Genomic DNA, 11,435 nt, shown 5'->3' with positions numbered 1-11,435 from the left:
ATAGAGAGGATGAGAAGGGAATGAGGCTGGGTAAAGGGTGCCACCTAGTGGACAGGCCTAAAAATGCAGGCTGATGCAAGGGAGTCAGATGGAGTAAACAAGGGAAAGGTGGGAGCTTAGTCAAAGAGGGATTCTAAAGAGGATGGGAGAGAGAGTGATTAATGTATAGAATGGGGGGTGGGCTGCTGGCTGCCCAAGCTCAAGACTTACTTTACCACCTGTAGCAGTGGTACACTAGTAAAATGACAATTCAGGCAGGAATTATTTAATACACATACTTTTCCTGTATCCTTGATATAGGGTTTGTAGGGCAGACAGGCTGTGAGGTGCATCGCAGATAGAACCTAAAGGAACCCCTGCAACTAACAGACTAGTGCTAGAAGCACAAGTAGAGCAGGGTAACAACACAGGGGTTAGACGCCGGGAGAGGAAACAGACAGGGCAAATCCCTAATCCTAGGGCACACACATTCTGGCTGGAAATACCAAACTGACTACTTTAAAAACTGCCATGTGGTGACTTCTGTGGGCGAGGCATCATGCTAAGATCAGCCCCTTGCACAAGTCAGAAGTGGTACAATGATGATGCCCACTGCCATGGCTCAACCGCAGACTTCCCTGGATGGGAGTAAATGGGTAGAACTTAAAGGCACCTCCCAGTAGACCCTTAGCCTGGTGATGGGGAATTAACAGACTTACTAGACTGGAGGAGCTATGTATCAAGCAGGGGCAAAACACACCAAAGAAATTCATTACTGGTCCTGTTGAAGAAATCCAATACAAGTTTTACCATCTTTAGTAACAGTTCACAACATTTCCACCTATTTGCAAGCAGTATTAAAAAGAAGTTCCATCAAACACAAAAAAAATAAAAAAAACTTACTTTACTCCGGGTGTATCACAAGAGGGTTTACGTTTCCTTGACTCTGCGATCAGTGGATCCAGGGAGCTGTCTCCTAAGCCACTCATTTTGTCGATACATTAGAAACTGGAATGACAGAACACCCCTTTTATTAACCAAGAAATACCTCTGAAAAGCCTTTTTTTCCTGGGGTCCAATCTGGTGATCTCAGACAACTGTCCAAAGCTATCATTACCATAACAAAAAGCACAAAATTAGCAGAATTTATTCCCCAGTCAGCAATTACAAATATAAAGTAAAGTAATTTACAAATTTCAGCCTTTACATGCTCTAATGGTTCCTCAAATATATAAATCTGCTCTAACTGCATCTCTGACACTGGGTTCATATTTTATTTTTATTTTATTTTATTTTTTATTTCACATTTGTTGACCGGGAAAGTCCGACTGGATACATGTCCATTTTCAGCGGAGGCCCGGGGAGAAAAGCTCCACAGTGAATGAATATAATGCATTTAGATAATACATAGGACTCAGTAACAAAACAATACATAGAACTAAAGAACAAACAAAACAAATTAGTTTCCTATACTAGAAAATGGTACAAAGGAGATGTAGTAAAAAAATAAGTTGATCATAAACAATATCAGGGGTACAACATATTAATACTACTTCTAGCATGCTGATTCTCCATCTAGTCTAACCACTTCAGTTTAGATGAGAGAGAAAGAAGTAAGAGCGAGGGGGATGCATCTAGGGAAGTATCTATACTTGTGAGAGAGAGGATTAGTCAGGACTTGAGCATTGACAGAGCCAATATAACTTTAGATGTTGGTTAAGCCCATCCAGGGAAGTCTGCGGTTGAGCCATGGCAGTGGGCATCAGCATATCTGCATGACTTTGGCCTAACCCTGACATCTCATCTCCTACGACTCCATCTACTCACCTGCTAGGGTACAATGTACATAAAGTACAGTTGTGTACACTTACCATAAATGTAGATGTTAGAGTGTATTCACTGTTGCAATCATTACATTTGAGTAATCTGCTGGCAGGTTGCCCTCAGTCGGCCTGATTAACAAAGTCTTGGGTCCTGCATCAGTTGCTGTCCCCTTTTCCATGATGTCAGGTCGTCAGGGGTATAAAACATGCAGCCGACGCTATTACATCAGTTTTTCTTGCCCCAGATGTCAGGTGCCCCCCAGATGGGGAGCAAATAAAATTAAAAACACAAAAAATATACCTCCAATCCCAAAAGCAAATACACCAAAAGGGCTTAATAAGCATAGTGAAAGAAAGTATAGGTATAGGCAGAGAAAAATAGGGGGCTGGAGGGAGGGTAACCAGGACTGCAACAGTGAATACACTCGAACATCTACATTTATGGTAAGTGTACACAACTGTACTATGTTCTTAGTATTTCACTGTTCCAGTCATTACATTTGGGTAGATTCTCAAAAGCTATGGTAGGGTGGAGAAAATTATACAGCATTAGGATCAGCTATAAGGCCCTGCAGGACAGCAGTGGCAAAGCCAGCTCTGGATTTAGATAAGAAAGGTAAATGGTAATGTTCGGCGAATGTATGAACTGAGCTCCAGGTAGCAGCTTCTAGAATGTCTCTGGTAGGAACACCTCTGAGAAAGGCTGTAGAAGTTCATGCAGCCCTGGTGGAATGAGATCTGATCCCCTGGGGGATAGTTTTACCATGGTGCATATAGCAGAAACAAATACAATGGCTTATCCATTTGGAAATAGTCTGCTTTGAAATAATCTTTCCCTCTACCACTGCAGCAAATGCCACCAGTAGTTGTTCAGATTTTCTTTGAGATTTTGTCCAGTTTAAGTAAAATCTAAGTTGTCTGTGTACATCCAATGAATGCAGAATCCATTCCCCCTTGTTCTGTGGATTGGGAAAGAAAGTTGGCAAATGAATGGTCTGATTAAGAGCCACACTGGATACCACCTTAGGCATGAAGGATGGATTGGTCCTGAGAGACGCCCTGTCCGCATGAAAAATGATGAAAGGCTCCACTGCCATAAGAGCCTGTAATTCGGAAATCCTTCCAGCTGATGTGACTGCTAAAAGGAAAGCTATTTTCCGGGACAGAAATTTTAAGTCTGCAGTAGCAGCTGGCTCGAAAGGAGGGAGAGAGTTTTTCCAATACAAAATTGAGGTCCCAGGCAGGGGTTGGAGCTCTCCTGGGTGGTCTTAAGTTTTTGGCCCCTCTGAGATACTGCTTTAGCAGAGGATGAGAGAAGAGGGGAGGTTCTGTGTTGTAATGAGCTGAAATAGCGGAGGCATGGATTTTTATGGAAGAAAAGGACAGGCTCTTGTGAAGCATCTCAGTTAATTATTGTAAAATCTGAGGAATACTGGGCACTGCTGTGCTTATCCCTTGTGACTGATTCCAGGCACAGAATCTTTTCCATTTGTCAGCATAAGATTTTCTAGTATTAGGCCTTCTTGCCTCCAAAATGATATCCAGCACAGGTTTGCTGAGGGATGCTAAGGGTGAATTTAGGTGACTAGCCACGCTGTAAGATTCAAAGTTTGGAGCAGTGTGTGCAGAATTTGGTTGTTCTGCTGAGACAGATAGTAAGGTGTCTGAGGCAGGTGCCAAGGTGTGACACATTGCGCAGGAGTGAATACCAGTGTTGGCGAGGCCAGTTTGGAACAATCAAAATAATTTTTGGTTTGTCCTATTTGACTTTTAGTAGAACTTTGGAGAGCAGAGGCAGAGGGGGAAGGGCATAAACTGATAGTTTTTTTCCAGCTGAAGGATACAGCATCCACTTTCCAGGCTTTTTTGTGATCAGTTCTTATGCAGAATTTATCCAACTGATAGTTCTGGGGTGAGGCAAAAAGATCTATATCTGGACTCCCCCCATTTGCGTGTCAACATGTTGAAAATCCGTGGTTCCAGTTTCCATTTGTGTGGGTCCATGAGATTTCTGCTTAGTTTGTCTGCCAGAGTATTCAGCTTTCCTGAGCCTTGAGCTTGTATTTGTATTTAATAGGTCAAGGCCGTGTTCCACAATGCCATTGCTAGTCTGCAAAAGGGGTAGGAGTGTGTACCCCCTGCTTGTTTATGTACCACATAACTGTGGTGTCTATCATTAATTGTCCTTGATGAAGGTAGTCCATGAAGGCTGTCAGTGCATTCTGTACAGCTAGCATTTCTTTTTGATTGATATGAAGGTGCATTTGATTTGGGCTCCATTTTCCCTGAATGCACTTCCCTGCCAGATGAGCCCCCCCAAGCGTAGTCTGATGCGTCTGTAGTTAGGGTTTGGGCGGCATGGGGTGGAGTGAATGGCAGTCCCTTGTTTTGGTGGCAGGACTCTGCCCACCCTAGGAACTCTAGTTGCAGGCAAGGTATGACAGGAATCATTGTTTTCAGGCTGTGACAATGTTGACTCCATAAACCTTTTAAGTACCACTGAAGTTTACTCATATGCAGTCTTGCATATGGAATTAGAAGAATGAGGCCATGAACCCCAAGGCTTGCAGAATTTGTCTTGCGATAGCAGGGTTTTTGTGGCCACCTGTTTGAAGTATGTTGCCAAATGAATTTGCTTTTCTGGTATAGGGTTAGCCATCTGGGCAGTTGTATTCAACCTTGCACCCAGGAATGTAATTTTTTGAGAAGGTACCAGTTGTGATTTATTTTCGTTTATGGTGTACCCTAGACAAGTTAGAACAATTTTTACAAACGCCAGATGTTTTAGAAGAATGTCCCTGTTTTCTGCCTGAATTAGACAATCGTCCAGGTATGGATATATCTGAATATTTCTTTGCCTGCAAAATGCAATTACTGGAGCCAGCCACTTTGTGAAGACCCTTGGCACAGTAGATAAGCCAAAGGGCAGTGCAGATAACTGGTAATTCAAGTAGCCTGCTTTGAAGTGGAGGTATCTTCTGCAAGATTCCCTGATTGGGATATGCAGGTAAGCCTCTTAAGTCTAGAGTTACCAACCAGGCATCTTTGCCTAGCATAGGAAGTAGCTGTTGAAGAGTCAGCATCTTGAATTTTGGAATGTCCAGAAATGTGTTTAGAGTAGACAAGTCCAGAATTGGCCGCCATGACTTGTCTTTTCTGGGTACCAGGAAAAGTCTTGAATAGAAACCTTGTCACTTTTCCTCTTCTGGTACTGGTTGAATAGCCCCCATGTTCATGAGGGACAGTACTTGTTTCTGGGCCTCTGCCCACAGATTTGGGGGCAGGTCTAGCCATTCGTTTGGGATTGGCAACATGTGGAAATGAAATCTGTATCCCTGGGATACTATATTTAAAACCCATTTGTCCTGGGTTATAAGTTGCCAGTTTCTTGCATGAAGTGCCAGTTTTCCCCCCAAAGGGGTGGCTAAAAGGTAAGTGCTTGGTAAGTGTAAAGGGAAGTCATTGAGACCGTTTACCATAGGGGGTGCCTTGCTGTTTCCAGATTTGGAGGAGTGGACACCCCATTGTTTTGTTCTAAAAGTCCCTTGAAACTGAAACCTGGAACCTTTGGAATGTTTGGGTTTGACTTGAGTGGCTCTCAAAGGAACTGCAAAGAACCAGTTCTAAGTAGGCCAGTGCATACTAAATCTTGGAGGTTGCACTTCTAAGAAATCTTTCACAGTTTGCATAGATTTAGCTTCATCTTCCATCTTTTTTAAAACTTCTTCAGCCTTATTAGCAAAGAGACGGTCCTGTTGTAAAGGAGCATCCAACAATATTGCTTTAACATGATCAGGCAGAGTTTGCTCTATGAGCCAAGCATGCCTTCTTAACACAGACCCAGTTACAGCAGCCCTGCAAGAGGCCTCCAAAGAATCAAAGCCACATTGCAAAGTATGTTTTCTAACTTGTTCAGCTGAATGCAATAGATCCTGTAAATCTTTATTTTCCACACAGTCAGAAATTAACATAATTTTCTGTTTAAGCAGTCCCATGACATGCTGTTAATATTTAAGCATATGAAATTGACAGTTTAAAGCCGATTGCCAAGGTTGCAGAATTGTAAACCTTCTTACCCCCATCTATCCAGCGTCCTGGAATTTCTATCAGAAGGGGTAGGATTTTTAGCAGTATAAGCCTTAATGCCCTTGGGACCCTGAGAAATGGTTTCAGGATCTGCAATAGGATTTTTGAAAAGGAATTTGTGGGAGTCAGGAACCCTGTAATATCTTTCTGGCTTACAAGGAGCCGGAGGCAGAGAATCCGGAGCCATACTAGATTCTGAAAAAACATCATCAACAATGTCTAGAACAGGAGGAATAGCCAAAGGCCTACGCTGAGGAAGAAAATCCTTAAGTCTTTTTAGATTCAGAGAAACCCTGACTTTCCCAGTGGAAATGTTCCCTTTTAAGGTGTGTAAAGTTTCCCCCAAAGAAAAATCCTCAGGGGGAGAAGCAGAAGGAATGGATTTTTCTGCATCAGAGTCCTCATAAGTAGAAATAGACAAATCCTGTTCATTAGAAGAGTCAGAAGAAATAGAATCCTGTTCAGAAGATTCATAATCAATGTCTAGCCTAGGCCTCTTAGAGGGGGGGTGACTACACCTGATCAGAGCAATTAAATCTTCAGCCATTTTGATAATTTGTTTTTTCAGGCATAGGGGCCTGCACATGTGGCCCAGGCGTCGGATTTTTAGACATAGGTTTAGATTTTGGCCTTAGTTTTGAAGATGGCGTCAGTCTAATATACAAATCTGTAGGCCTGAAAACACCCTCCGAAGCCGGTGCCTGCACAGCGGCTTCAGACCCATCTAAGATAGAGACATCTGCGGGTTCCATAACTGAAGCATCTCGTGGCATACCGGACTCCGAATGGGTCAGGGGATGCGAAAGCGACTCACTGAGTACCTGCGAACTGGCGACTGACTTAGAAGTGTCATCAGTTTTGGACCTAGACGGCCTGTCTTTTTCTTTTGCATTTTTAGGTATTCCAGTAGTCTGATTGCTAACAGATGACATTTCTGGATAATTAAAGCGTGAGCCAAAATATTTAGAAGCAAAAATATACAGACGTTTAATAGTGCGTTGATTAAATTTAGCACAAAACTGACAGCACGGTACATTGTGGTCAGGGCCTAGGCAAGGAATACAGTACAAAAGAAAATCCTTATGAGGCATTTGCTTCCCACAAGTAAAGCAATTACTAACTTTTACTGACATCGGTAAGGAGCAAGAAAAAGTTTCCCAAACAAGGTACTTAGCTTTTAAGACTTCGGCTCTGAAACTCGAAAATGAAGATTTCAGGAGTCGGCCGACCGGCACTTGCAAACCGCTGCTGCTTCAGGAACCGCGTGGCAATAAAGACTGATGTAATGGTGCCGGCTGCATGTTTTATACCCCTGACTACCTGACGTTATGGAAGAAGGGACAGCGACTGATACAGGACCCAAGACTTTGTTAATCAGGCCAACTGAGAGCAAGCTGCCAGCAGATTACCCTAGTGTAATGACTGCAACAGTGAAACACAAAGAACATCTTCACATCAACGCTTACCATCCCACCTGCAAGGTTCACATGGGCATGTCACTAACACTACCATGTCATTGACATCTCCTTCAACTGTAGGACATCTAATGCAATCATAACATCTCAGATTCCCATCATGTGAGCAGCTTAACCTAACCATGTTACCTTTTCAATCCACAAAAGCTCATGTCTGCTCTGATCCCATCACTGCATCTGGGTCCCCTGTGAGCATGGCCTTACCCAAAATCCATGATCTCATCTTTAGATCTCCAAAGTAAGACTTTGCCTTAGCCACATCAAAGAACTCCTCATGTCCATTCTAAAACTAAATAAGCACAAGTCTTCTAGCATAACAGGAATTTATATTCCTCTAGGAAAACATACAAATGCAACATAACTCTTCTCCTGGGCTTCCTCAAACATTCCACAGGAGACTATCGATGAGTGTGCTAAACACCGACTTGACAAAGCACATGGCAACATCTCAAATGATACAATAAACCTATACAGGCTAACTCACCTTATTACAACCTCAACTAGGTATAACAAGCATGTTAAGCTACAAATAAAATAAGTAAAATAACTATACACATACTCATGTCTTGCAAAGTATCCAGTACGAGATGAATGGCTGAAGTCTTTGGGACATCCATCTATTACAGGTCACAGTATCTCTTGTATTAAGAGACTTGGTTACCTTTTCAAATGAGGTAAGGAGGGCACAGCTGTGTCCCTTCCTTGAGACAGACTCTAAAAGCAACACATTTTCCACTTTTCAGCATTGCATTTTCTAGTAATCGGCCTTCTGGCCTCAAGAATGACATCCAGCACCTGATTGCTGAGGGTTGCTGGTGACGTATTCAGGGGATAAGCCAGGCTGCAAGGTTTAGGGTTTGCAGCTGTGGATGCAAAATCTGTCCCTCCTGCTGTGACAGCAGGGAAGGTGTCTGATGAAGGTGCCAGGATGGCACTGTTGTCAGACTGCGTAAGAGTGGGTACCAGTGCTGGCGTGGCCAGTCTGGGCAATATGAATTGCCCTTGGGCTGTCCTGTCTGATCTCGAGTAGTACCTTTGAGAGGAGGGGCAGAGGGGGAAGGCATAAATTGAGAGATTTTTCCCATTTGAAGGAAAAGGCATCCACCTTCCAGGCCCTGCTGTGAGGGTCCCTGGTGCAAAATTTGCTCAACTGGTGGTCCTCGGGGGAGGCAAAAAGGTCCACCTCCAGTGTCACCCACCTCTAGATTAGAAGGTTGGAGGTGTTGGGCTCCAATTTCCACTCTTGTGGGAATAGGAGATTTCTGCTTAAGTCGTCTGCCAGTGAATTCTGTTTGCCTGGCAGGAACTGAGCTTGCAGATACACTAGGTTGCTCAAGGCTGTGGTACACAGGGCCATGGCTAACCTGCAGAGTGGGTAAGAATGGGTTCCCCCTGCTTGTTTACGTACCACATAACTGTGGTGTTGTCTGTTTTTATCAGCAGCTGTCCTGGAAGGATTAGGTATTTGAAGGCTGTCAGAGCATACAGTACAACCAACATCTCTTTGATTGATGTGCAGGAGTATTTGTCCTGGGCTCCACTTTCCCTGAATGCATTTGCCTGCCGTGTGAGCCCCACATGCACAGTCTGATGTGTCTGTAGTCAGGGGTTTGGGCGGCAAGGGGTTGAGTGAAAGGTAGTCCCTTGTTGTGGTTGTATGCTTCTGCCCACCAAAGGAACTCTGGCCTTAGACAAGGAATGACTGTTTTCAGGTCCTGAGAATGTTGACACTGAAGTTTCCTCATGCGCAGTCTTGCATATGAAATTAGCAGAATGCATGAGGCCATAAACCCTAGGGCTTGCAGTATTTTCCTTGCAGACAGCTGGGTTTTGGTGGCCATGTGTTTGAAGAAGTTGTTCAACTAGATCGGTTTTTCTGGAGTGAGAAAGGTCATCTGGGAAGTTGTGTTCAAGCTTGCTCCCAAGAATACAATTTGACTGGCCACCAGTTGTGATTTCTTTTCGTTGATGGTGTACCCCAATCTCATCAAAGTAGTACAAAAGAGACTCTGGGATATACCAACCGATTCTTGGAGGTGTATTCCATCTTGTAGCCAAGAATTCGAATGTTAATGACACTACTTCATGGCTGAAGTTTATTACACCCTTCAGTACTGACAGTGAAGTTATTTCATCAATTATTAAAAAAACTGGCCCCTAATACAAAATAACGACTTGAGAGGAAAACTACCAGAAACGCCAAGGATAGTGTGGAGAAGAGGTAAAAATTTAAAACATTCTAGAAAGCCAGGTTCAAGGAACCCTATAGAGGAGGGGTACGTTTCAATGCAACATCTATAATTTTTGTTCACACATGGTTACGGGGAAACCTTTTGTATTAGGAACAGTAAATACGGTGAAATATAAATTTAATTGTAAATCAAAATGCATTATTTAGCACAGTGTCAACAATGTGTGGCATTTTATTTTGGTAAGACAGACAGGAAGTTAAGAGAGCTGGTCTACGAACATTTGTATCACATCAGGAAAGGCAAACTGGATAATGCCTTAGCTAAACACACGTTGGAGAACCCCAACCACAAATTTTTATTCAGAGCAGTAGATTGTATTCATTCGGATGGTAGGGGTTTTCCTGACTCTGCATGCCAAGAAATATTGGAACTTTGCTGGCAGCTACTTACTAATGCATGTTTATATCCAGGCTTAAATAAAACATGTTCCATAAATTGCATTTTGAAATTGAACAGTTTAACTAGGTAACCTGTTTCCATTAGTCGATATACACAAATGTTTACACAAAGTACATGCATTATATATATATATATATATATATATATATATATATATATACACACACACACACACATACACAGACACACACACATATATACATTAACATATACTTGATGCATTTATTGTTGTTTACATATATACATTTTCAATGTTTTTAAAAAAATTTAAAATGATCATCTATTTACATATATAGTAATATTTAGGTTTTAAATTTTTGTATATTTTGATTTATGTATGCATAGATACATACACAAATAATGTTTTTCATTAGTTTAAATACTTGGAGTTGTTAGCCTATCAGCATTGCTAGTTGTGAACCTGTGACTAGGAGCGCATGATATTTATTGCAGTGGTGTGTAAATTGGTTTTATTTGAAGAAGTCTCACAATTGTGTGGGACGAAAATAACTATCTAATAAACTTTTTTTATATTGTTAAAATGCTGGTTGGTGGTCGAGACTCAGTCTTCGGCTTTTTGTGTTGTTTCCTAGTTTGAACTTGTGTCTTGGTGATGCTCTGTTTTGGCATGGCTGAAGAAACTTTGTCTGTTCCTACCACAATACAACAAGATGGTGTCAACAAGAACCTTTTTTCCCCTTATTGAGTACAATGGGTGGATACACTAACAAAGAGACTTGATCCATTCTCTACTGATTCAACTGGAGCACAAACACACATCTCTTTGATGAATGCAACTCAGTCTGATTCAACACAAAAAACAACCACTGCAGAGAAGGTTTGGATTGATTTAACATCATCCCCTAACTTACAAGGGGAAACAGAGAATTAACAGTGTGATAAAAAACATACAATGGGATAGTATTGAGAATGAAAACCCACGTGGTAATTTGAACAGATCCCGGGGGCTTACTGGAGATCCAAAACTGTCTAAATGGCTAAAGGAACCATTAACATTACAAGCGCCGTCTAACAGTGGTGCTCTGGAGCAACCAGCTGGAGGACCCATTGACATCTCATTACAACTGAAGTTTTTCGACCAGAAACTAGTGAAATATAAAAAGATTCAATTGGAGATTGCTTATTTCTGTGAGTGCTTAAGCAAGGGTATTGTCCGTAAAGGACTTGGGTCTTGGCAGTATCCGACTGGACTGGTGGATAGGTTACCTTTCCACCAAGACCGGTTAAAACTTTTTAATAAACATGGACTGGAATTATTAGATCTGTGATGTGTAAACACTACCAGAAGTTTTCCGATGTGCTGGTAGAGGAGGCAACTATGCTAGATGAATCTATTCAGAGAAATATTGACTTCATACGCTATAAATAGGATTATGAAGGTATATTCATTAGTACAGACC

General features: G+C 42.1%; 1 protein-coding gene across 1 annotated transcript in view; it reads right to left on the bottom strand.

The window, feature by feature from the left end:
• NCOA3 (nuclear receptor coactivator 3) overlaps positions 1 to 11,435 on the bottom strand; it is a gene marked incomplete in the record, with an annotated part of 973,610 nt that overhangs the window by 946,616 nt on the left and 15,559 nt on the right. The window contains 1 exon segment of the mRNA XM_044089911.1: positions 883 to 987. Within this exon segment, the coding sequence (XP_043945846.1) occupies positions 883 to 968 (86 nt within the window).

The sequence above is a fragment of the Protopterus annectens genome, chromosome 12.part0 (genome assembly GCF_019279795.1).
Source record: "Protopterus annectens isolate FY-2018-M chromosome 12.part0, PAN1.0, whole genome shotgun sequence".
In the NCBI taxonomy this organism is placed as follows: domain Eukaryota; kingdom Metazoa; phylum Chordata; order Ceratodontiformes; family Protopteridae; genus Protopterus; species Protopterus annectens.
The sequence above is the reverse complement of the archived record's forward strand: the minus strand, read 5'-3'. Positions and strand labels throughout refer to the sequence as shown.